This window comes from Lethenteron reissneri, chromosome 32 (genome assembly GCF_015708825.2).
Source record: "Lethenteron reissneri isolate LAM-NWPU_2019-01 chromosome 32, ASM1570882v1, whole genome shotgun sequence".
Classification (NCBI taxonomy): Eukaryota; Metazoa; Chordata; class Hyperoartia; order Petromyzontiformes; family Petromyzontidae; genus Lethenteron; species Lethenteron reissneri.
In genome coordinates, this window is record NC_083810.1 from 7,878,109 (window position 1) to 7,905,565 (window position 27,457).

Consider the following 27,457-nt stretch of genomic DNA (forward strand, 5'->3'; position numbering starts at 1 on the left):
CTCACCCACTCACACAGAGACAAATATCTATTGTATAGACTTAACAGACTGTTGGGGCAAGTGCTGTTAGCGGGCACCTATGAAGGCCGGCACGGTGCACGAGGGGGTGGGTGGCCAACACCACGCCCGGTCGCCTTTGTCTCCCCAGTGGCGATGTTTCTACACACCACACCAGATACTGATTTGAGGCTGAGCCCACCTAAGGGAGGCCTAGGACCGGTTTAGATAATCGTAACTTGTATTGGCCGTGAACAGGAATCGAACTCGGGTTGCCGGGATCATAGCGCAGTGTGTTAATTGCTACACTATTGCTCCCCTTACTCACTCACCCACACATTCACCCACTCACTCACTCATCCATTCACTCATCCACTCACACACACCATCATCAACAACCGCCGTTCCCAACTAATTAGCAGTGACGCCACCACGTCGCTTGTGCCAGGCTAGGTGCACCTTGAGGCCATCACGTGAAATGTTTTTTCTGCTCAGCAGGAGGTTTACGTGACAGACCCAGGTGCCACGGTTTGACTGACATGAGATGCCTGGCAGATGTACCCTCCCGCCCTGTGGTCCCCAACTGTGCCAACACACACACACACACCACGCTCACCAATAAACACGCACTCAAAACACAGACACCCCCAATCCCCCCTCCCCCTCACCCCCCGCCCCCCGCCCCCCCCCGTCTCACCGGCCGATGCGGAGCACATCTCGGTGGTGTCGCCCTCCTTGTTGCTCGGGTTACCATTGCCATGGACGCCATTCACCGCCTCCAGCTTCAGCTTTTTCATCTTCAGACTCTCCGGGAAGGCGGCGCCAGAGCTCACGCCCCCCGTGGGACCCAGGCCTGGGCGCGAGCGATGTGGTGGTGGTGGGGGGGGTACAGGGAGACAGGGGGAGGAGGGCAGGGAGGGGAGGGAGGGAGGTGCAGGGATGGAGACTGCATTTATTTTTAAAGTGTCACGCTGACCCGAGCGGGAGGATGTGTGTCAATGGGGAGCGGTGGCGCAGTTGGTCAGCACGACCCATTGCCTGCCTCGTTACCCCCCCCCCTAGACAAGCTGCTGCTGGTGGTGGTGGTAAAACACGGAGCGGATTGCCCTACGCGCGGCCGCCACCCAAACAGGGCTAATCGTCAATACAACTTCATGTCGCACCTTTGATTGCAAAATGATATATCCCAGTAAACATTTCAACGTCCGGCCAACGTTGGCATGGTGGTTGGAACCACTGTTGGTCCAACGTTCCACGTTGACAAGGATTGTACTCGTCGCGGGGGCTGTAGGGTAGTTAGGCACTACACTACGCACCCGGCCACCCGAGTTCAATTCCCGGTCACGGAATTGCGAACACCGACAGCGAGTGATAGCGGACAGGATCGCGATTCTCCCCTTAACTGTAGGGCGACTCAGCCTTGCCTTGAGCAGCTGGGGCGGTCGTCAAAATCAGCAGGCCGGGAGGAAATGTGGCCGGGCGTGAGGTCTTGTCCACACCGCACCCACGTGCTCATGTCGCGGACCTTAATAGGTGCTCACTGACAGAGTCTGTCTTGGTATAGAGAGGCGGTACCGCGAGCAGCGGACTAAGCTACGAGGCCAAACTTCTGGGTTCAATCAACCAGCCATGCCCGCGCATCGGTGGTACAGGGGTATCTGAAGCTGGCTTGAGTTCCTCCTAAGTCGGCTCAGCCTTAAAAAAAGAATACTTGTATATATATGGTGCAGTTGTCCGAACAGCAAACAGCACCGCTGTGGAGAAATCGTCGGCCCGGTGTACGTGGTGCTTGCCACACCAACACCCCTACCCCTCCGCCCTGCCAATTGTGTACTACCAGCCTTGATAGGCGCTCGCTAACAATCATCGGGCCCAGCGAGCCGCGGCTCTGACCCACAAAGCCACTGGGGAAGAAGCGTCTGAGCTGTAGGTTGCACGTGAAAGATGCTAACAACGCGGTGGCTGGATCGGATGAACTAACGTGTAAGTTTGGAGAAACAACAAACGCGTGGCAGGAAAGCGCTGTCGATGCAATCGGGAAGAGATTCTCGGTTTGTTTAGGTGCCAGCTTTCAAGTCGACGCTGTTTGTCCAGCAGGTGAAAACTCAAGGGGACTTGGCCATGAGTCACATTTGCAAGTGTGACCTGGGTCACCAAAATCACACGAGCAAAAGCAACAACAAAAACGATTTTATTTTATTTTAGCAGATACAGCCCACCGGGCTATTCGCTCTCTTTTATCAGAAGCGACCTGGCCGCAAATGACAGCTCAACAAAGTAGCTTATATCGCGTGGACATTCATAGCAGACAATACTATCAACGCATGTTTCTAAACGTGGGAGTGAAAACCCCACGGGGAGAGAGAGAACACGCAAACTCCAAATATAGAGCAGGCGTCAGGGGTCGGGATCGAACCTACGACCTCCTTCATACCACGTGACGGAGACTGCATCTGGCCATCGCGAGATAACACTAATAAAGAGATAACAAAATAAAGTTCCAGCAACGAAGCAAATTGAAATAGGAACAAAAGCAACTGTGTGTTGATTATTGGTTTTTTACCCTTTTTTCTGGCAACAAAACTGAAACCTTTTACAAGGAGTGCGCCTTTTGGCGTTATCTGGTCCAAAACTAGGCTCTAAGAAAAGCTGTCTCGGGTGTGGACCAATCAACTTCAAGGACAGTGCATACATTATCAGAGTTATGTTTTTTGTTTGCATATTGACTGCAGGTATTGTGGTCTATGCAAACATGACTCCTCGTAAAAAAAAGGTGTCAGTTTTGTTGCCAGATAAAAGGGTAAAAAAACACATATTTTTTAATGGCAAATGAGGTACCAATGGTGCAACTGTGTGTTGTATGTGATGGGTGGGACGCGTGCGCAGAGTCGGGGGGGGGGAGGGCAGGTCGCCGAGACGAGCAGTGGAGGGGCACCCAGAGGTCAGCGACCAAGGGGAAGAGAAGACCTAAAGTTGGTGGTGGTGAGTTTGTAAGAGCGACCCTTGCAGGAAGAGTATACTGTGAAACAAACGGGTAGACCTAATGGCAGTGTGCGTGTGTGTGTGTAAGACTGCAAGAGCACCCGACTTAGGATATATCTGGCAGAAGGAAGGAAGCGACGGCGAGGTACGGTGGCACCCACAACATTGGCTGCGATGACCTCTTGACCTTGACCCTGGCCCACAAAATCGATCGAAGCGACACTTGCGACGATCGTTTCCACTGGATTTCCGTGGATGTAACATCGTATCGATTCATTGTTGTTAGCAGAGGTTGTTAAACTTGCCGTAATAATTGTTTTTTTACCCTTCTATCTGGCAACAAAACTGACACCTTTTTTACAAGGAGTCATGTTTGCATAGACCACAATACCTGCAGTCATAATGCAAATAAAAAACATAACTCTGATAATGTATGCACTGTCCTTGAAGTTGATTGGTCCACACCCGAGACAGCTTTCCTTAGAGCCTAGTCTCACATGGTGTTGGACCAGATGACGCCAAAAGGCGCACGAAAAGGCGCACGCATGATGACTGCAGGTATTGTGGTCTATGCAAACATGACTCCTTGTAAAAAAAAAAGTGTCAGTTTTGTTGCCAGATAAAAGGGTAAAAAACCAATTATGTTGTTTACTGGCAAATGAGGTTCCAATGGTGTAAACTTGCCGTACTTGCGTATCGTATACCTTGTAAGGTACAGCGATGGGTTCTCCTCGCGCCTACAGCTACCAGAGGCGCTATCATTCTCAAAATCAAACAAATTATTTGGTGATGCCGCTGCCGCGGCTGTCAAAACAGTCAACACAACAAACTGGGCGCATGCGTCAACGATTTAACACTGTGGCCTTGTCAAGCACACGATGTAGTAGTGTGTGCCAAGAAGAAGGGCCATTGCCCGAAACGTCGGGCAATTTTCCAGTGTTATTGATTAATGCGTTGAGGGTTTTTTTGTTGTTGCTGTACTGTTCCCAGCAATGTTAAAATAATAATCGAATTTAATCGAATTTAATCACGTAATGGGATCGGAGACCCCCCCCCCCTCAGAATCGTGTGACGGTTAATCTAATCGTCGCGGGGATAACATTGACTGCTTCTTTTAAGACGGTGGTGCCAATTCCACGTTCGCATAACGGGGGCAAGTACATCCATTGCAATAAAAAGCTGTACGTGTACTTCACAACGTTCTGCACTGCAGTAAAAAGTACTGCAGTGGTGGCTATAATACACCAGCCCCTTTAACCCAGGAGATCGTCGTGCGTGCGTGTGTGTGCCTGTATGTGTGTGTGCCTGTATGTGTGTGTGCCTGTATGTGTGTGTGTGTATACGTGTGCGTGCATGTGTGCATGTGGAGAGCGGTGGTGTAGCGGTTAGCGCGCCGCTGCGCTACGAACCCGGCGAACCGAGTTCGACTCCCGCTCACGGCCAACACCCAGTGACGATTTTCTTAACCGATCCTGGGCCTCACCTTGGTCGACTCAGCCTCAAATTAGTAAGCTAGTGCGGTGTGTAATCATCGCTACTGGGGAGACAAAGGCGTCCGGGAGTGGTGCTGGCCACCCAACCCCATCGTGCGCCGTGCCGGTCTTCATAAGTGCTATTCGCTAACAGCACTTGCCCCAGCAGTCTTTTCAAGGGTTTACAGGGGGGGGGGATCTTTGTCTATATACTTACACGAATCTTTTCGATTTAAAGCTTTCGTGACTGCAGGGATTCCGTCCTTCACCTGAGGACGGCTGCTTGCGTTGTGGCCGAAACGTCGTGAGAATTATTTTATTATGTTTTATTTTTATTATTTTATTACTTCCCTTCTACGTGACTTTACCGAAAGAACCAAGAAGACTTACACGAATCGTCGATTGAAGATTATTAATCATCGGAGATGTTGCACACGTGTGTGTGTGTATGTGCGTGTACAAACAACAGCAATGCGCAGCCCTAACTCCTTTCGTCATTCCCCTGTACCAGTTGGATTCCCACACCGATTTCGAGTTCACTCACCCCGCCTCCAACCCCAGCCCGCGCAGGCCCCTACCCCACCGAGCCCCCCCCCTTACCCCCCCCCCCAACACAAACGACCCCCACCCCTCCGCCTAAAGGAATCTGCTTTGTGTAATATCCATAGCGTAAAATATAATTGCGCTTTCAAAAGGAGACTGTTGCTTTTTTTTGTGTGTGTCCGTGTCCGTGAAAGGCGCTTGAGGGAGATTGATTGATAATGCAGCGCTGTTTTTTGCGGAGCGAGACGCGTTGTCGTGAAATTAGGGTTCAAACCTCCCTCCCCCCACCACCACCAGCCCTCAACCCGCTCCTTGAAAGCTTGTCAGCTCCAACGTTGACTCTTTACTCCCCTGTTTATCTTGGTCGCCTCCCTCCACGACGCCCCCCACCCCCCCACCAGCCCTACACTCGTACAAACGAGTTCACAGACGTTTACAAAGGAAGCCGACTTGTCCCCCCCACCAACCCCCCCGTGCAGTCGTTCGTGTTTGTAGATTTGATGGGCGCTGTTAGCGAGCACCTATTATGGAAGCGCTTACGTCATCGGCGGCGGGTGCTTTCGGTGGTTAGAGCCCTGCTCACGGCTCACGTCAGTGGCGAGTGATGTCCGAACCCGTCTCGCCCCCCCACTTCACGAAACAGCGTTGTAGTTCGTCTTATGTGTAGCCGATGATGTAGATGATGATGTAGATGATGATGTAGATGATGATGATGTAGATGATGGTGTAGATGATGATGATGATGTAGATGATGATGTAGATGATGTAGATGATGATGTAGATGATGATGTAGATGATGTAGATGATGATGTAGATGATGATGTAGATGATGATGTAGATGATGTAGATGATGATGATGATGTAGCTGATGTAGATGATGATGTAGATGATGCTGTAGATGATGTAGATGATGTAGATGATGATGTAGATGATGATGACGATGTAGATAATGATGTAGATGATGATGTAGATGATGATGATGTAGATGATGATGTAGATGCAGAGCGACAAAGCACAATTCCACATGCAGGTGGTCAAGCCAGATTATAATAACCGTGTCAGGATTGTCGGAGTCGCGTTTCGCTGTGATGATGTCTGTGAGGTCGGGCATTGAGTCGTGCAATCTTGTTGTTGTTATTGATGTTGTTGTACGGTCTGTTCTGGATGACAACAGTCGCACACTGGCGAGTTTTTTGTTTTAAAGTTTCCATGTGTGCATCATCGGGGTATCCGCGTCTGCTGCCGTGGTTTGTGCAGTGGATGCGATTCAGGGCGGACCGTGAGCTTCGTGGAAGTTCAAACTCAGGGGCTCGAACGCGTTGAGTCTTTCACAACAAAGTGTTTGTGGGCTCGTTTAAACTCCATTCAGCTCCACCAAGCTTCGTCGGGGCTGAACGCTCAATTGTTGAAGGCGAGTAGCGGTGTTGATGTATGGTATAACCACCCCGCGCTCATAGATAAACACATATAATGTTCTGCCCTTTGTCAATCCACGGCTGAATGAAGGCCTTCCCTCACGCTGTTATCGGCAGTGAGGATTGGTAATCACACATCACCACGATTTGTCACTCGCCACTGATGTTAGCCGTGGTCGGGAATTGAACTCAGGTCCGCCCGGTTCACAGCACAGTTTGCTAATAACCGCTCACTGCCCCCCACCACAAAATCGTATATGATCATCATCGGACATGGTCAATCCACTGCTAGATGAAGCTACCCCCACCCCACCCACAATACACTGCCCCCCCTGTACAATAATATATATAATATGTTAACTAGCTATATATTTATTACGTCATGTGCAGTTCACACCTACGAGCTATCTGCCCATGGATCGTGATGATGATCATGTATGTTTAACTTCTTTCGCACCGTACGTAGCCAACCGTGCCGATCGGCGGTGCGCCATGACGAGACACAAAGTCATCGCTCACAATACAAATCTTTATTTAGACCGGAGGAGGAAGCCGATTATCTGCGAAGCTCTTTTTGCACCGATGCGACAGGTATTGATTGTAATCGTAATCACCGCGGTCGTTATGGTTATTTATAGCGCACAATGCACAACACATATCATCCGCGAGCAACCTTCACGAACTGCTGTGCGCATGAATAAGTTACGAAGCAGTGGCACCATCCAAAGAGAAACAAAGAGAGAGACATCGCGTTCCGTTGCGGAACCACCCCCCGAGAATTAACGGGTCAAAGGAATTCATCGCACGAGCGGGAATCAAACTTTGTGCGACGATATTAAAAAACAAAAAAGTAACGGTGCATGCGCACATTGCTGTACGCATGGTTGAAACTTCTTTCGCGCCGTACGTAGCCAACCGCGTGCATCGTAGAGGTCCGAAATAACGCCGTGGAGGGAGGGGGGTGTTCAGAGAAAGGAAACGCGTGGAGCCACGGAACGAAAGAAAACTGAATGAATCACGAACTACAGTGCACGAATCACCGAATGAATCAATGAATAACCCCCCCCCCCCCACCTCCGCCCTCCCTCGCCCACCACCGCAGTCGCAGTGCCCCCTCCCTAGCCCTGACCTGCCCCCCCCACCAGCCCCCCGTTACCTACCCCCCCCCCCCCCCAGCTGACCGCCCCCCCCCCCCCCCACCGTCACCTCGCGGAGACGGCGGCAGCACCCGGGAAGAGACATGAGCGTGTGCGGCGGCATCATGGTTTAGTAAATCAATGAACGGATGAACGATTCGATCAATCAATGTCATCCTTGTGTGTGTGGTGGTGATGATGATGATGCTGATGATGCTGATGCCCAGGTGAGTGCGGAGTGTCCTCCCCGCCTCCCCAGTTACCTGGAGGAGAGAGCACGCCGGGCGAGAGGAGGCCGTGGTGGGGCAGCATGCTGTCGGGCGACAGCAGTCCGTGTGCTCGTTTCGGGGGCCGGCCCGGCCTGGAGCTGACGACAAGGGCAAGGGAAGCGTGCAGGTGGGTGACACGCGGACACAGCCACCACAACCACCAACGTAACCACCAACGCCACGTGTGGATGACGCGCAAACACAACCATCACCTCCACCTGTGCGTAAAACGTGAACACAACCACCGCCATCAACACCACAACCACCACGACCACCTCCACGGTTGCGTGAAACGCGGACACAACCACCACTAACACCACCACGTGTGCGTAAAACGTGAACACAACCACCGCCATCAACACCACAACCACCACAACCACCTCCACGGTTGCGTGAAACGCGGACACAATCACCACCACCACCACGTGTGCGTAAAACGTGAACACAACCACCGCCACCAACACCACAACCACCACAACCAAGAGAGGCGGACAGATGTAGCGGACGTTGACGAAACGTGTCCATCAATGTAAACGTGCAGATCACGATAAAGCCCATCACCGCCGAACAACAAAGCGAGGACCGTGCGTCTTAGTCACTGCAACTCGCCACCGCCGTTTCATCTGCGGGGGCGGGAGATGGACTCGGACCGGCGGGGCTGTGCGTATCGTGAGCCGGGCAGCGTGACACTGCTCGCAGTTACTAACAGCAGCGGAGCAGCGCACGACCCACATCACAGAGAGAGAGCGAGAGAGAGAAAGCAATGACCCGCACATACCCTGGTTGAACTTGGATGATTAAGAAGAGAAAAAAGGTGTTAAGATGTTTTAAACGTCGCATTGATACTGGCTAAAAGGGGTCACGGAGATAGAACTGCTTAACCCGAGCTCGTAAATACTTCGGCGTTTGCATCGCCCTTGTCCTGTTCGCCTTTTGGCAGCCTTTGGCCCTACAGCTTTTGTTTAGAATTGATTTTTTACGTCGAGTTTTGTCGTCGCTCCCCGGCACCTCCGATCAGCGCGCTTGGTAACGTGCGGTGCGGAAGAAGTTCAACATACGTACACACACAGCCAAGACAGAGGCATGTAAGAGGCTGTCTCTGGCGTCGGCCAATCAGTTGCAAGGACAACGCACACACGTCTCACCGCAAGCACGCGTGGCGAATGCCGACTTGATGCTTTGGAAGAAGTGTGTCTATAAGGTGTTTTGATCGTCAACCTTGAGTGCTCACAGGTATAGCGAGTGAACTCCACTCAATCCCCCCCTGCACGAATCGAGAGGAGGAACCCTTAACAGAGGAGGAGAATAGAGACCCGATTCTCATCGTGAGGAGGAGGAATAGAAACCTCCATGGGGCTGCCCAGGAGATACCCCCCTCCTCCTCCTCACCCTCCCCCTATCCTCCTCACCTCCCCCCCCCCACCACCACCAACATCCCAAGCACCACGCACATCGCGAGGCGTTCATCTAAATGCTTTCTGGATGACAGCAAAGGAATTCTGTTGTGCGCAGGAATTTAAACGCGGTAAGAGTGGTTCCAGACACGCTCCATATTTCAAATGTGCGCTGCGTTTTCGTCTCTTGTAGAAGAAGGAGGAGGGCACGATGGGGTGGGGGTGGGGGTTGGTGGTGGGGGTGGCTTTTACTTCAAAGACAAAAGAGAGTCAGAAAGAGAAAACACATGACAACGCGGAGAATACGAGCGCGCTGTTGTGTCAGAAGTCACAACTATAAACGGACGAGCTGGGAATGGGGGAGGGGGAAGCCCCCACACCCACGTCTCCCCACCCAGGCCCCCCCCACCCTCGTCTCCCCACCCAGCCCCCTCCCGTCTCCCCACCCAGTTCCCTCCCGTCTCCCCACCCAGCCCCTCCCATCTCGCCACCCAGCACCCCCCCCCCCCCGTCTGCCCACCCAGTCCCCCCGTCTCCCCACCCAGCCCCCCCCCTCGTCTCCCCACCCAGCCCCCACGTCTCCCCCACCCAGTCCCGCCGTCTGCCCACCCAGTCCCCCCGTCTCCCCACCCAGCCCCCCTCGTCTCCCCACCAAACCCCCCCGCTTCCCCCCACCCAGCCCAGCCCCCTCCCCACCACCACCCCCCGATTAGCGGGCGGTGGCGACAACCCCCCTCCAATGACTGCTCAACTCCCCGCTAGGAGCGAGTGAATTTTAGCTGCTGCCCCCCTCCCTCTCCTAATCTCCCCCCCTCCCCCACCTCTCCACAACAGCCCCCCCCCAACCGCGACCCCATCATCGGGCCTTCGCCTCCTGCCCCCCCCCCCTTCACCGCCCCTCACCCGCCCCTCCACCCTCGGACCTTCGACCGAGCTGAATGTTAACTCTGTCATTGGCAGCACCCTCAACCCACAGTCAGCCGGGTCCCCCCCCCCCAGTGTCATCAGCGTCGCCGCGTTTTTTGTTTTCTCCCAGACACGGCAGGGTTGGTTCTGCTGCTGCGTGATTCTCCGGTCGTACCACCGCGTGTCGTTGGCCACGATGTCCGACGTTTCGCCCCACGTGTGTTGGACACTCGGGCACGTGAAGCCAAACGTCGGACGCCGTTGTCTGAGCGCACGGTACAACCAGGAAGAAGAAGAAGAGGAGGAGGAAACAGAAAGGGGCACGCGTTCGGAAGGATATTGACACGCGCGCGCTATGTTCAATCCAGCTGCGTCGACTACCTGCCTGCTCGGGCGTTTACTGTGGTTACCCCCCCCCCCCCCCCCCAACTGTGGAACTCCCTCCAGCAGGCGAGGCTACGTTGGCTGGGTCACGTAGCCCACATGTCCAGCCACCGCATGGCCAAGCCGGTTAGAGGGGGGTAAACGGGCGGGGCACGGGCTAGAGAAGACGTGGGCTGATGTGGTACAGGAGGACGTGGAGCTGATGATTGGGGTCTTGCCGGTGACCGGTACCAGAGGTGTCAACATTGGAGGAGGCTCGTGAAGGACGCTGCTGCTACTGGGCAGTTGGAGGCAGTCGCCCTCCAGCAACGACGGAGGGCGGAGGAGCGACGCTCACAACAACGAGCAGAGCGCCGGATGGATAAAATAGATCGAGTTGGCATAGTAGGGAGCGCAGGTGGTGCATCTGCCAGTCATTTCAGGCAACTCATGACACCTGGGTCTGAACCCGTGACCTCCTGTCAGCAAACTTCGAAACTTGACCTGGTCTCTCAGTGTACGTAGCCTGGTACAAGCGCCGTGGTGACGTCAACGCCACTTAGTGACAGTGGTTAGGGCACCACGCTCACACGCACGGCGACCGGAGTTCGATTCCCACTCACGACCACTAACAGTGACGAACATTTTGAACGGGTCCGGGGCCTCCCCCTACGTTGACTCAGCCTCAAATGAGTACCTGGTGCGGTGTGTAACCATACGGGGGATCTTTGTCTTTGTTTTGCATGTATGTGTATACGTGTGTGTGTGTGCATGCCTAGGTCTACTCAGCCTCAAATGAGTACCTGGTGCGGTGTGTAAACATCGTCACTTTAGAGACAAAGGCGGCCGGGCGTGGTCTTAGCCACCCACCCCCTCATGTGCCGTGCCGGCCTTTATAGGTGCCGCTAACAGCACTTGCTTCTACAGTCTGTTAAGGCTATATGGGGGATTTTTGTGTGCATGGCTGTAGGGGCAAGTGCTGTTAGCGAGCACCTATTAAGGCTGTAACGGTACACCAGGTACTCATTTGAGGCTGAGTCGACCTAGGGGAGGCCCATGACCGGTTCAGATAATCAACACCGGTGTTGGTCGTGAGCGGGAATCGAACCCGGGTCGCCGGGTTCATAGCGCAGCGTAGCGCTAACCGCTACACTACGGGGATCTTTGTCTTTTGCGTGTGTATTATCTGGGCCGCCCCTAGGTCGACCCAGCCTCAAATGAGTACCTGTTGCCTGTGTTAACATCGTCAACTGTTAAGACAAAGACGGCCGGGCGTGGTGCTGGCCACCCACCTTCCTCTGTGTGACGTGGCGGCCTTCATAGGTGCTACTCGCGAACAGCACTTTCCCCGAAGTTCTGTTCAAAGCTACGCACGCGGGAGATCGTTGCCTTTGTACGGCAAGTTACCCGACCAACAAAAGGCGTATTCATAATAATCATCGTTCAGGATGGCATCATCTCAACAATTGCTCTCTCCTGACGTTAGATTGCAGGTCTCCCCTATTCGCCACCTCTCACCAGGGGGCAGAGGAATCGTCTCCCAAGCGAACTCGTGATTCGTATCCTCGCTGACAAATATAGCAACCATTCTTACATCTGACATGTATTCACATGTTTATTTATATGTTTAATTTCATACATTTCCACGTATTAATTATGTCAATGTTTTTAGGGAAAACAACTTCAATCCTCTTTTTACGCGAAATTAGATTTTTTTTTGTGTTTGACAAATAACTTTAGAAGTTTTGGATTATTTTGTTTTCTCTCTGCGTGCGTGCGTTGTTGTTATTGTTGTTGTAAGATCTCTTGCGGGGGGAGGGTGGTGGCGGTGGGGGGAAGGGGGTAAGGCGGGGGGGAAGAATTGAAAAACTCTTTAGTGCCGCGGCGCGTGATGTTATCCCAGAGTAATGAGGGTCGCCCACTCTCGCCGTTCACGGTTTCAAAGGGAAGCTGCGAGTTTTTTGATCGTGACGTCTGGCGTTCTCATTGCTGGAGAGGGCAGCTGTGAAAACACGAGGCGACGGAGCTGTCGCGCGTGCCGCGTGCCGCCTGCTCGGGCCCGGTGAGAGCGAACGAGAGAGAGCGGCAAGAGGAGGGAGGAGGAGGTGGAAGGAGGAGGAGGGGGGAGGAGGAGGGAGGAGGAGGGAGGAGGAGGAGGGAGAGGGAGGAGGAGGGAGGAGGAGGTGGAGGGAGGAGGAGAGAGGCAAGAAGAGGAGGAGAGAGATGAGACAGAGAAAGGGGAGAGAGATGAGAGAGGGGGATTGGCCGCAATATGATCATGATGATGATTAGAGATGATGATGATCAGATATGAAGAGGAAGAGAGAAGATAGAGGACAGAAAGAGAGTGTGGAGGGAGAGAGAGATACGAGGAAGGAGGATGAGCAAGGGGAGGATGATGATGAGATATGATAATAATGAGCATAGTGGGAGGAGGTAATAGCGATGAAGAGAAAGAGAGGGAATAAAGGAGTAGGAGGGATGATTGCTTGCTGATGTGGGTATAGCTGTTGAGGAGCGAATAGAGATGAAGAGGATGTGTGTGGGGAGGGGGGGGATGAAGAGAGACGAGGAAAGATGATGATGATGATGATGATGAAAAGATTCGGAGAAAGAGGAGGAGTAGGAGGAGAGAGCGAGGAGAGACAGGAAGACGAGAACGGGAGAGCGCGAGAGAAGACGGTGAGAGCGAGGAGTATAATAGCAATGAGTCGGAGAAAGAGGAGGAGGAGGAGGGCAACAGACGAGGAAGAGAACGAGAGAGCGAGGAGAGACGTGAGGAAGAGAGCGAGCGAGGGAGCGAGCTCTGTGGCTGCGCTCCTTGTTGAAGGACGGACAGTTCGCATGTCATTGAGAATAGTTAATTAAAACTAATCTGCATTCATTAAGCCGCTCATAAATTAAACTGTCAGACGGTTAAGATTTATGCCTACTCATTTGCATTTTATATACGATTCATCAATTTCCGACGGCGAGAGCGCCGCGTGTCGGGAGTCAGAGCGCAGCTCTTGACGGCCCGACACGGCAGCGACGGGAGGAGGGAGGGAGGAGGAGGGAGGAGGAGGGAGGAGGAGGAGGGAGGAGGAGGAGGGGAGGAGGAGGCTGAGAGGGTGGGTGGGGTTGGTGGGGGGGGGTCGACTGTCGTCGCAGAAACGATGGCCGAGAGAGAGAAAGCAACGAGACAAGAAGGCGAAGGAGCGATTCGTGGTGGAGGAGAATAGAGGCGGGCGGGCGGGCGGTGGTGGGGGGGGGAGATTAAAAAAAAAGTGGAGGCTAAAAAAAAAGAGTGGGGATTGGCTCTTGACAGTCTCTAACAAACTCGCCTAGGTCAAACGGGACATTTTTCTAATCGCTCATTACCATCGCGAGCTGCCGAACCCCTGCCGGGCCCGCGATCGCGTCCCTTCCACTTCCCCTGCGCGTCTCTCAACGGCGCCTCAGCACCCCCCACCCACCCCTCTCTGATGGACCCCAACGGGCAAGTCGAAGGCTCAGCCGGTGATGACGATGCCCGCGCTATCGATTTTAATGATCCACAAGGCGAATGAATGCAACCACTCCACCTCCACCTCCTCGTACACCGCCTCTCACACCTACTCCCTCCTCCTCGTCTCTGTCCCACCTCATCTCTCTACTCCGATCTCATCTGTTCCATCCTCCTCCTATAACTCGGCTCGTGTCTCTCTCTCTCTCTCTCGCGCTCATCATCTCTCCCCGTTAGCATTTCCTCCTCTATCTCCTCCTCACCTCTCTCTCTGTTGCTCATTCTCATCGTCATCTCTTGTCGTCTATATCGTCCTCTACATCCTCCTCCTCCTTTTCAACATCTCTGCCGCGTTTACCCCCTCCACCACCACCACCACCGCCTCCTCCTCTTCATCATTATTCGTTCGTTCGTTCCTTCCTCCTCTTCATTCTCTCTATCCTCCTCCTCATCCTACTACATCCTCCCCGTCGTCTTTGTCTCGACCAGTCACTCGTCTCGCTTGCTCCGAGCCACGTGGTGCCGGCTACAAGATCCGCGCAAATCTGAGCCGCTGTCCACCCCCCACCACCGCCCCCGATATCAATGCGCGCCACACGTGACTTATGGCGAGGGAGAGGCTTGCCAACGGTCCTAACCCTACCGTGGGGTTGTAGGTCTTGGGATTCCTGTAGGCTCGTTTAGATCGGTGTTCTCATTGTCAGAGAAGGAGCGAGGTGGCTGGGGGGGGGGCACTTTCGCCGATAAGGCATCATCAGTGATGTGTGCCACCCACACCGTTTGAAACCATTGGGGGTTTAACAGTAGCACGATGATAATGATGATGATGGGGGTGTTCTCACTATTTGCGTAAGGCCGGGCGCCGCACGTCACGGGTCGCAGCAAAGGCCACACTCGCTTAGATGGACGACAGTGCGGCAATGTGATTCCTGAATCTATCTGTGCGGAGCTTTTGATCGTGTCAACCTATCGTACGGTTCAACGATTGCCTCCGGCACGAAGTTGACCTCTCACGAAGAATTCATGTGACTCGGAGCCAAACGTCTCTGGGCGTAGCAGGAGGCTCCCGAGTGAGAGTGTTGAGACTCAGTGAGGTGCAGATGAATGATCTACAGTCACGTGTACGCGTTTAATCACCGATGGAAGTTCGTAGAATCGTAAACAGGTGGTCTTTGCCGATGGCACCTATTCGGTGGTTCATCGGCGTTGTTTCGAGCAAGACCTGACTCTGCTGACGAGACGCTGTGTGTCGGAACTGGTCCCAGTAGTCGTTGGCTTGTGTTGAATCAATGCCGCTTAAATTGATGCACTCCCCCAGACGATCAAAAAAAATACGTGAAGGGGACAGCGTTTGGCTTGCCTATTTTGTCATTTATATTCTCAACAACGACGGCTAATGTTCATGTCGAATTAAAGAAGTTACCGCCATTCATGTACACGATATACGTCAGAATTAAAGTGCATCATTTAACACGAGCTGTGTGTAAATGTGCGGCTGTGTGTGTACGCATACATCCGTGAGTGAGCGTGCGGTGACATGGTAGTTAACACACTGCACTACAAACTCGGCCGCCTTAAGTTCCATGTCCCAACAACGGGTTAGCATCTGCTGACGGAGTCTTAATCCACTTGCAAGTGTCACGAACGCAAGCAACAAAAAAAACCACCGCAGCACCTGCGGAGACAAAGGCTGCCAGGCGTGACGCTGGCTGTGGTTCATCTTCTTGGTTCTTTCGGTAAAGTCACGTAGAAGGGAAGTAATAAAATAATTAAAAATAAAACATAATTCATCTTCTTGGTTCTTTCGGTAAAGTCACGTAGAAGGGAAGTGATAAAATAATAAAAATAAAACATAATTATTTTTATTATTTTATTACTTCCCTTCTACGTGACTTTACCAAAAGACACCAAGAAGATGAATCCCTGCAGTCACGAAAGCTTTAAATCGAAAGCTGGCTGTGGTGTTCGGCGCTCCCCGAACAGCACTTGCTCCAACAGCCTCTTCGGGCTACACGGGGGATCTTTGTCTTTGAGTGCGGGTGGGTTGTTAGCCACAGCACCGAGGCGGTTTCTAAATGGGAAAGCTATCGCCGACGGACAGCGAATGAGCAATCGCCACGACAGTCTATAGGACTAAACGGGGGCCCCCATTGTGAATATGTGAAAGGGGGAGAGGAGGGAGGGGAGCTAGGGAGGGAGGGAGGGGAGGGGAGCTAGCGAGCTGCTGGGGCAGATGTCGGCTGTGGTTGCTTTACAGATCACTACGAACGCTCCGCTGGGGATATCCAAAGCCCTGCAGATAAAAAAAATAATAATAGACGAAGCCTATCTGGGGTAAGGGAGACGGGGGGTCGGCGTGAAGAGTGAGGTGGGGGCTAAGGAGGGTGGGGGGGGGTGAGGGGGAGGGGGTAACGGGGGTTGAAGGGGAGGGGTGTAACGTCCCCCCTCTACTGCCCTTACTGCTGCGTTCCCACGACCACTTTGCCAGGAGGCGGACCTGGTTCGCGAAGTTCGGGTGCTCGTTGTGACAACTGAGTAGCGTTTCGCGCTTGTTGCTGTAGGTACGGCTCCGCAATGTGTTTTCGCGGGTTGTAACGGGAGGAGGAGGAGGGGGGTGCTGGCCAGGTGTTGTAGGTGTGGGGTTGGTGTCGAGGTGTGATTAGGAGATGCAAGTGCTGAGTGTTTCAACCTCGTGTGCGTGGTGAGTGTTGTTTTGTTTTTTTATCTGGTTACTCCAATGTCCTGTTCCTAACGAAGCCAAACACCTATTGACGACACTGGCCAAACATCTCAAGAGAGCAGGTGAAGGTCAAGATATCATCATGGTCAGAGCGGTTGATGATAACACCACCACCACCACCGCTCCACCAGATCTCGCAGCAGCTGCTGCACAGTCAACAATCAGCGAACTACAAGTTATTCTCTGACAGTATACCCATCATCTGCTTTTAGACTCACTCACAGACTCACTCAGAGACCCACAGGCTCACACAGGGACCCACAGACTAACACAGTCTCAAAGACTCACGCAGGGACCCAGAGAATAACTCAGAGACCCACAGACTCGCACCCGTCCTAATAACTCGCGCAGAGAACCACAGACTCACACAGAGACCAACAGACTCACACAGACCCACAGACTCACACAGGGACCCACAGACTCACACAGAGATCCACGGACTCACACTGACACCCACAGACTCACACAGTCTCAAAGACTCACGCAGGGACCCATAGATTAACTCAGAGACCCACAGACTCACACAGTCCCACAGACTCACACAGACCCACAGTCTCACGCAGAAACCCACATACAGATTCATTCAGAGGCCCACAGACTCACACCCATCCCAAAGACTCACGCAGAGACCCATAGACTCGAGCAAGCAGGACGTGGGGGTGGGGGACACGCCGTGAACCCGATGGGGGATGCTGACCAACACAAAAAAGTAGAACACATCTGAAATTTAAAAAAAAATCTCTAATCCCTAATGTATAAATAAATACACGAGGGTCTGTTTCATCTGCCAAGATAAAATAAATAACATTTAAGTCCATAAAACGAGGCGCCTTCTGGCCTAATGTGGTCCAGCAACAGCTTGTTTTTGTTTTTGAAGCAAGCGAAAGCAACGGTGGCCACATTTCGCTTCGAAGAAGCATGACGAATAGGGGCATTGCCCAAAACGTCACCGTTTATCCTGCTTCCTCTTTAAGAGGTATGGTTGTTGTTATTGATGTGGTAGTGTTGTTGAGTTTCAACCCTTGTGAGTTTCATCAGCAGCGTTGTGACCCATTAGAGTAGACGAACGCCATGCCCTGAGTATGTGTTGACGTGTTTGTCATCATCATCCTGCCATGGTCAATCCACTGCTCGATGAAGGCCTCCCCAATCCATCACTTTCATCAGCCATGGTCAATCCACTGCTGGATTAAAGCATCTGCCAACCGTTTCCATATCCCACGATCCTGCGATGTATTCATCCACCCAGCACCCGCACGTTAACTTATTCCATCAGCGTTCCATCTCCCACGTGGCCCTCCTGTAAGAGTCATCCCGTTACTCGGCTGGTTATCAATTTAATAAAGATATATTCTTTGTATTTTGTTCAATGGGGGTTTGCGTGACCATACCTCGGCAGGCTGGCCAGTACGAGTGGCTGATGGTGGGAAGGGTGGGGGGGGGGGGTCAGGACGGGTTTAGATATCACTCGGAAGTGATGTTAGCCGTGGCCGGGTTACCATCGGAGTGCGCTAACCACTGCGCCACCGCTCTCTGCTCGAGTAGAGACTGGCCACCGTGAGGATTATTTTATGACTACCACCACCCCGGCATTCCTTCACGGTTTCAATTCACACGCGCCATAAGACAATGATGGATAGGACCACTCGCGTAGGAGAGAGGTGCGCTAACTGCTGCGCCACCGCTCCTCCCACTCCTTAAAACACCGTATGATATGCAATGTAGTCTCATGATACAAATTGTGTTCATAATATAACAATAATACATGTATGTTGAACTTCTTTCGCACCGTACGTAGCCAACCTTGCTAACCGGAGGTGCGGGGGAAGGACAACAAACTAAACACAAAAATAAGTTCTAAATAAACGAGTTTTGAATATGGAGATAATGATGATTTGAAACCGCTTAGCTCCAGTGGCTTGCTAACATTAGAAGGAAGAAGGTTCCAGACGGCCGCAGAAGCGCATCGGAAAGCGCCACGCGATGCGGTGACGACCGCTTTTGATATCGCGTGATTCTGCGTTGATGGTGGTGCATAGGCACACGTACCACAAAACCCTCTACACGTTTCTCAATAACGCTATAAGTAAATATGTAACTACATATAATAAATAGCCTTGCTGGATAGCGGCTGCGTGCGCTCAGAGCGATCCGCTCCGTGTTTTGCTAACCCCCCTCGCAGTGTGGATACGCCACAGGTAAGAGCCGAACAGAGTGGGCTCGATCCCGACCCTGACGCATGCTGCTGTATATTTGGAGTTTCCGTGCCTCAATCTCTCTCCGTGGTCGCGTGGATTTTCCCCCGGGTACTCCAGTTTGTCCCTCCTAGTTGAAAATCAACATCTTGCGCGTATCCATCATATAGGTTTTAGAGTATTTGGCTGCTAGACATTTCCGCGTGATAAACCACTTTGTTGTTGAGCTATCATTTGTGGCCAGGTCGCTTCTGAAAACGAGTTATATATAGCTCAGTGGTGGCTTCCGTGATAAAAACAAAATAGCAAATAAAAATCGTAGAGGATTATTGCCCCCTTTATTGGGAGGAAGTGGGGGGGGGAGAAGCGGAATTTACAAAACCCCGGACCGGACTATTCCCCACTTCGCAGCAATTCCAATCCCCTCTTCCCTTCCCCTCCCACCCGCTCCACCCTCCCTCAACCCCCCGCAACCCGGTGCACGCCTCGCCCCCCTGCCGAGTTCAAACCTCCACCCACCACCCATCCCCTGGTCTCTCTCTGCTCAGAGAGAAAGAGTTAGAGACTCGCTTAGAGACCCCGCTAATAGAGAGAGAGAGAGGGGGGATCAGGAGTGTGCGGGGAAACTTAAGACCCACGTGCCAAACATTTGATTATTTGGCTGTTGTGAATGTCCACACGATAAGCCACTTTCGCCGAGCTATCATTTGTGGCCAGATCGCTTCTGAAAAATAAATTAATACATCAATGGGCTTTACCTGGTAAGATACAAAAAAATGTGTTTCATTTTATTTGTATATTTTTTTGTGGTTTATTTACGTTTCACTTATATCGTGTTTTGTATTGTTTGTCGTTGTCGTAACGTTCTTATCCTTCCCTAATGGATATCTGTAAAAAAAAACACAAAAAAGCTTCATAGCTCATCGGATTCCTCCTGCGTAAATGCACACCACTTCCAAGACTTCCTGGCAGGAGGTCACGGCACGGACCCAGGTGTTACGGGTCAATCGACCTAAATAGCTGGCAGACGTTGCACCACACCGCCTGTGAACCAACAACACTGGGCCACCACCACCACCGCCACCACCACCGCCGCCGCCGTGGTTTGTTTTGCGCGTTTAGTCTCGGACGCAATGTTGCTCTGGATCTGCTGGATGAAGACGGAGCGAGTTTGGAGAGATAAAGAGACGGGAGCCGAGATGTGAGGGGAGAGCAGTATGAAGGTGGTGGTTGTTGTTGTTGTAAGGCAGCGAGAGTTGCCACACTGTTGCTTGCAACATGACTACTGCTGGTACTGAAGTTGCTTTTAACAAGAATATTGCTGGTACAGCAGTTGCTTGCAACAGGAATATCGCTGGTACTGCAGTGGCTTGCAACAGGACTAATGTTGGTACTGCGGTTGCTTGCAACAGGATTACTGCTGTTACTGCAGTTGCTTGCAACAGGTATACGACCGGTACTGTAGTTGCTTGCAACAGGAATACGGCCGGTACTGCAGTTTCTTGCAACAAGACTGCTGCTGGTACTGCAGTTGCTTGCAACAGCACTACTGTTGATATTGCAGTTGCTGCGAGAGTCACTCCGACGATATCTGATTCTATAGCTACGACTACTGTTGCTGCTGCTACTTATGTTGCTCATTGCAACTACACATGCTGCTGCTGCTACGGCTACCGCGAGCGCCGCTACATCTGCTAGCAGTGGTCGCGGCAACCACCAGCGCCACTGCTGTTGCCATAGAATGAGCGAGCCCATCTCTGTCCGTGCGCTGTGCTGCGTCTCGCGCTGCCACTCCTATCACCGCTTCTGCTGCTACTGGTCATTCTTGCGCTGCTACTACTGCTGCTGCCACTACTGCTGCCGCTGCTGCTGCTAGAGAATAAGAGGGCCCGAGAACGAGGGGAAGAGAAGCGCGTCTCTGCCCGTTCGCTGTGCTGCGTCTCCCGCTGCCACTCCTGTCACCGCTTCTGCTGCTACTGGTCATTCTTGTGCTGCTACTACTGCTGCTGCCACTACTGCTGCAACTGCTGCTGCTAGAGAATAAGAGGGCCCGAGAACGAGGGGAAGAGAAGCGCGTCTCTGTCCGTGCGCTGCGTCTCGCGCTGCCACTCCTATCACCGCTGCCGGTTATAAGTCTCCTGCTGCCACTACTATTACTCCTGCTGCTGCTACTGCTGGAGTACTCGTGGTAGTAGCGGTAGAAGAGAGTAAGAGAGAGAGAGGATGGGGGGGGGGGTACAGCGGCTGTCTTTGTGCGCCGGGGCTGCCACGCTCGGGGAGGGAGGGGGAGGGAGGGAGGAGGAGGGAGGAGGAGGGAGGATGCAGGGGGGGGGCCTCTCTCTTTATGCGCGATTTGTCACGGGCTGACAGTGTGTTTTAAACGAGGTCGCGGCCCTGCGGCCGACGCGCGCACACAAAGGAGAGGAGGACTTTTAGGGGGAGGGGGTGGAGGAGAGGAGGGTGGGAGTGGGGGGGCTGGAGCAAGGGGTGAGGGGGGGAAAGAGGGAAGTTAAGAGGGGAGGGAGGTGGGAGCAAAGGAGGGACGAGAGTCAGGGAGATGGGTGGATTTGGGGTGCGGTGGGTGGCAGGGTGGAGTTGGTGGCTGCGAAGGAGCGGTGGCTCGGGCGCGGTGTGGGGGGAGAGGAGGGGGGAGGAGGAGGGAGGGGGAGGAGGGAGGAGGAGGGGGGGGAGTAACGGAGAGATAAACGGAGTGAGAGAGTCGGAGGGGAGTTGGGGCGGTGCGTGAGGGACGCAAGCTCCTGACGGATGAATCCGTCAAAGGTGGAAGGGGAAGAAAAAACGACAACATCAAAGCGATTTTATTTTTTGGTGCGGAATCGTTGTGACTCGGGGCGACCGGGTTCAGACCGCGCATCAGCGCGCGCGGGAACGCGTCCCGTGACCCCATCATCATCATCACCACCACCACCATCACCACCACGGGACACTCACTACGACCCCGACCATCACCAACTATCACCGACCCTCTCGCCTCATCCTCCTCCTCCCGGGCACATCAACGCCAGACTGCCCCACCTGCCCCACCCCCCTACTCCTGCCCCACCCCCCTACTCCAGCTACTGAGCAGTAACCACGAGCAAAGCCGGCGCCAAGCTGCGCTACGAGATCGCTCCGAGCCCAGCACCAACCTGCACTACCGACTACCCCACCACCCAGAGCGGTACATCACGACCAGACGGCACCACCAACGAGTATCAGACTGAACAGCCGACAGCACCTTGTGATGAACTGCAGCGAAACCAACTCGCACATGCAGAGATCTCCCGTATAGCCTCAACAGAGTTCAGGGGGAAGTGCTGTTCGTGTGGGTGGGTGGCCAACACCACGCCCGGCCGCCTTTAATGTCTACTCATCGATGTTCACACACCGCACTAGGGACTCATTTGAGGCTGGGTCGACCTAGGAGAGGCCCAGGACCGGGTTCGCGTGATTCGGTACTGATTGTTGGGCCGCCGGGTTTCGTAGCACAGTGCGCTAACCGCTGCGCCACCGCTCACCACATACACTCACACACAACGCACGCGATACTTCTGCTGAAGCTCAGCAAGCAAATCCGCTGTCACAGACGCGTGCACTAAACTCGCTGGCGTGATAGCCAGGCGGGGTGTGTGTCGATCTAGCGGAGGCCCAAGACTGGTTCAGCGAAACGTCACTGGTGTTTGCCGTGCGCGAAAAATCTTTGAGTCACTGTGTTCGAAGCGCAGCGCGCTGACCACTGCGCCACCGCTCCCCACGCACAAACAGGTGCACTCACACCTTGCCGATCTCTGTTGACGGCAACAGGGATTGGTCGTGGTAGTCCGCTGCGAGACCCGTGCCAAACTCGTGCCCGACCCGTGCCAAACCCGTGCCAGACCAAAGCACAGGTTCACGATATCAAGGAGAGCGACGGAGAGAGGCGCGGAGGAGAGGGTGGTGGGGGGGGGGTCGAGAGAGAAATGCGGAGAGACAATAGACACCGAGAGACAGAGACAAGGGGGGAAGACGGAGAGAGGCGTGCAGAGAGACCACAGACAGAGGCAAACACATAGGCAGACGTGCGGGATGATAGCAATCATTGAGAGCTACACAACCAGCCACCACACTTAGGGAGAGGGACGCACGTGTTACTGCTCCGATTGCTTCCCCCCCCCCCCCATAAAACCGAGACCCCCACCGCCCTCACCGTCTCCCCGACCCCGCGCCCCCAAGAGGCAAAGGTCTCCATGGAGTCACGGAGTCGAGGAAGAGCCCCTCTCTCCATGCCCCCCCCCCATCCCCCCACCCGGTGTCAGCTTTCTGCCGCAATTAACATTTCATATTTATCGACATTTGTTGAAATGCGTCAGTCTCGGGCAGGAGGCACACAAAGACAAAGACGCACACCCCACCCAGTATAGCCTTAACAGGCTGCTGGGGCAAGTGCCGTTAGCGAGCACCTATGAAGGCCGGCACGGCACACGAGGGAGGGTGGGTGGCCAGCACCACGCCCGGCCGCCTTTGTCTCCCTCGTGGCGATGTTTACACACCGCACCAGGTACTCGTTTGAGGGCTGAGTCGACCTAGGGGAGACACAGGACCGGTTAAAATATTTGCCAGTGTTATTGGTCAAGAACCGTATTCGAACTCGGTCGCTGGGTTCGTAGTACAGCCCGCTAACCGCTACACTACCGCTCCCCTTACACACAGACATACAAACCCGTACAAAGACAAATATCCCCTGCATAGCCTTAACAGACGGTTGGGGCAAGTGCTGTTAGCGAGCACCTATGAAGGCAGAAGCGGTACACGAGGGGTGGGTTGCCAGCTCCACCACCGGCCGCCTTTGTCTCCCTCGTGGCGATGTTTACACACCGCACCAGGTACTTATTTGAGGCTGAGTCGACCTCACGGAGGCCTATGACTGGTGCAGTTAAACGTCACTGGGTGTTGGCCGTGAGCGGGATCGAACTCGAGTCGCCGGGTTCGCAGCGCAGCGCGCTAACCGCTACACCACCGCTCCCCACACACACACAAAGAGACACCCACACAGCGAAATCACAGTGACCGCATTAGGGGAGTGACAGAATGGGAGCCACAGGAGGCATCACGCCCGCGAGGATGACCACCGCGAGAGATGGAACGATGGAATCAGCTTTTCAATGAACCAATCAATCAATAATACAATTTTGACTTAAATTTGTACTTAAAACTTGCGTAACCGCAGTTATTCATATTCTTGGTTCTTTCGGTAAAGTCACGTAGATAGAAAAAAATAAAATAAAAAAATTATATATACTCTATTTGTTTACTGTGATTCGCCGATGTTTCTGCGTTGGCAGTGGTTCACAAACTGTTTATATTAAAAACAAAACATATTTCACCAGATACGGCTCACTGAGCTCTTTATCAGAAGCGACCTTACCAAGATGATAGTTCAACAAAGTGGCTCATCGTGTAGAAGTGTACAGCAGCCAAATACTCCGAGCGAATGCTTCGAAATGTGGAGGGAAAACACCGGAGTACCCAGGGAAAAATCGACGCGACCACAGGGAGAGCGACGCAAACTCCAAATATACAACAGACGTCAATGTCGAAACCCACGACGTCTTGTACACCAGGCGAGGTAGTTGACACCGTGACGCAATCGCAGCCAACAACATCAACAACAAAACTCCACGCTCGTTTCTGCGTCAATAAAGCCGCGTGGTGGTCAAAGGAAACGCGGAGAAATTGCCGACTTTCCTGCTGACCGCGCGACGAACGCGGGCAAAAACGAAGCGCTATGAAAACGGGGTCATTGCCCGAAACGTCGCTCGTATGAGTTTCCTTTTCAAGGCTACACACTGCGGTATCGAGCGTTTAGACATTTCGAGAGAGGGAGCCGCACTTAACGTCAACAAAGGGCACTAAAATAAAGCGATGCGTGAGTGCCCAACACTGAGAACACCACGCGTGAAATGCAGAGACATTGCGTTTAAAATATCAACAAAGCGACGCTCCCGCGGCAACACCGTTGCGAGTGGCACGTGAGCGACATGGATTGTGGTGGGGCGCGATGGACGACTACAGCGTGGGGGAGAGAGGGGTTAAGAGCCTTCATCCAGAAGTGGATTGATCATGACCAGTGATGAACACGTACGCGATACAAGTGATCGATAGTCCAGATGCGTTGGGGGGCGGGGAGATGGAGGGGGGGGGTGAGCTTCGTTCGTTCGCCTTCCCAAGACCACAACCAACACAACCATTCATCCCTCCCATCACCGGAGCAACCGGCGACCCTTGAGTGTGCCGGTTCGCTATGGGATGATGATGATGATGGAAAAGGAGGAGAAGGAGGATGGGAGGAGGAAGAAGTGGGGGGAGGAGGGAGGGAGGGGGGCTCTTATTGGATCCTAATTTAATGAAGATGACCGAGACTTAAGCGTCCTGGGATCTGCGGTAGGCCTAATGTGTTTATAATGCGGTTAATCCAGAGTGCGGGTTATGATCACAGGTGCTGGAGAGAGGGAGTTGGAAGGGGGAGGTGGGGAGTAGGAGGGGGCGTGGGGGGTGTAGAGGGGGAGGGGGTGGAAGGGGATAAAAGGGGGTAGAAACGAGGGGAATAGAGACACCGTGTCTAGAAAAAAAACTAATAATTTATTTACAATGTGGGGAGCGGTGGCGCAGTGATTAGCGCTTTATGAGCGTCGGCCAAGAAGCCAACCCATGCGTAACACCTGGCGCTTCCCCGCGAGTGCAAGCAAGGGTCGTTGTCCGAAACGTCGCCAATGAACGTACGTTTACCCTTTCGCAGGCCACACACACACACGGTGTACGATGGTGTCTGCTCGTGTGGACTCCAAGGGTGGCACAGTCGGGTTTTTTACAATCGGGTTTAATTGTCTTTTTATATTAAACCCGATCATTTGAGATTGGGAGAAATCCGGTTTAATTGGTTCTAATTGCAGAACCGCACTTCGCCAACTTCTCAACGATGGGCTTCATCCATTCCAAGCTAAGGAACTCACTGGCGCCCACGATTGTGGAGGAGAAGCTCGTGTTCATCAAGACAAACCTGCCCGCCGCATTCTACGACTACCCCGTGCCCGACGCCCCCCCCCCCCCCCCGAGTACGATAGCAGCACCGACGAGGAAGCAGCCTAAGCCTTGGATCAGAGTTCGTATTCATTAAACCAGGTTTTCATTCCACCGAAATCGGGTTTAATTGTATTAAAGAAAAAACCCGATGCCTGCCGCTGGAAAAATCGGGTTTTTTTTTCCACCCATGGTGGACCCACTCGTGTCTTGAGCTTGCCACTGCCAACGCACGCGGCTTTGCAGCGTCAATGAATGAACCCGCAGGGCGCCCCGAGACTACTGCCCCCCCCCCCCCCCCCCCCCCACAATCTTGCAAGCGGCCGCCCTTTTGGACAGCTCCCGTGACCTCAAGGTGCACCTAGCCTGGCACAGGCGCTGTGGGGACGTCGCGGCAACTTTCGTGGCCAGTGGCGGCTGTTGTTGCTGTGTTGGTTAGGTATGTGTAGGTTGTTGTTGTTGTGTAGGTTGTTGTTGTTGTGTAGGTTGTTGTGTGTAGGTTGTTGTTGTTGTGTAGGTTGTTGTTGTTGTGTGTAGGTTGTTGTTGTGTGAAGGTTGTTGTTGTGTGTAGGTTGTTGTTGTGTGTAGGTTGTTGTTGTGTAGGTTGTTGTGTATAGCCTGTTGTTGTTGTGTAGGTTGTTGTTATTGTGTAGGTTGTTGTTGTTGTTGTTGTGATGAGTTTGTTGTTGAGTAGGTTGTTGTTGTTGTGTAGGTTGTTGTTGTTGAGTAGGTTGTTGTTGTGTAGGTTGTTGTTGTGTGTAGGTTGTTGTTGTGTAAGTTGTTGTTATGGAGGTTGTTGTTGTTGTGTGTAGGTTGTTGTTGTGTAGGTTGTTGTGTGTAGGCTGTTGTTGTTGTGTAGGTTGTTGTTATTGTATAGGTTGTTGTTGTTGTGTGTAGGTTGTTGTTGTGTAGGTTGTTGTGTGTAGGCTGTTTTTGCTGCTGTGTGTAGATTGTTGTTGTTGTGTGTAGGTTGTTGTTGTGTAGGTTGTTGTTGTGTGTAGGTTGTTGTGTGTAGGTTGTTGTTGTGTAGGTTGTTGTTGCTGTGTGTAGGTTGTTGTTGTTGTGTAGGTTGTTGTGTGTAGGTTGTTGTTGTGTGTAGGTTGTTGTTGTGTGTAGGTTGTTGTGTGTAGGTTGTTGTTGTTGTGTGTAGATTGTTGTTGCTGTGTGTAGGTTGTTGTTGTTGTGTGTAGAGTCTTGTTGTTGTGTGTATATTGTTGTTGTTGTGTGTAGGTTGTTGTTGTTGTGTGTAGATTGTTGTTGCTGTGTGTATATTGTTGTTGTTGTGTGTAGGTTGTTGTTGTTGTGTGTAGATTGTTGTTGCTGTGTGTAGATTGTTGTTGTTGTGTGTAGGTTGTTGTTGTTGTGTGTAGATTGTTGTTGCTGTGTGTAGGTTGTTGTTGTTGTGTGTAGGTTGTTGTTGCTGTGTGTAGGTTGTTGTTGTGTGTGGATTGTTGTTGTTGTTGTGTGTGGATTGTTGTTGTTGTGTGTAGATTGTTGTTGCTGTG

At 52.8% G+C, this 27,457-nt stretch overlaps 1 protein-coding gene across 2 annotated transcripts in view; it reads right to left on the reverse strand.

Moving 5' to 3' along the window:
- The window catches only part of LOC133349950 (dachshund homolog 1-like), a 222,365-nt gene that overhangs the window by 117,262 nt on the left and 77,646 nt on the right, over window positions 1-27,457 (reverse strand). For both annotated transcript variants that reach the window (XM_061563855.1, XM_061563854.1), the window contains exons 2-3: window positions 7,809-7,912; window positions 695-850 (exon numbers count right to left, since the gene is read on the reverse strand). In XM_061563855.1, the coding sequence (XP_061419839.1) occupies window positions 695-850; window positions 7,809-7,912 (260 nt within the window). The remainder of the gene's footprint in view (window positions 1-694; window positions 851-7,808; window positions 7,913-27,457) is intronic.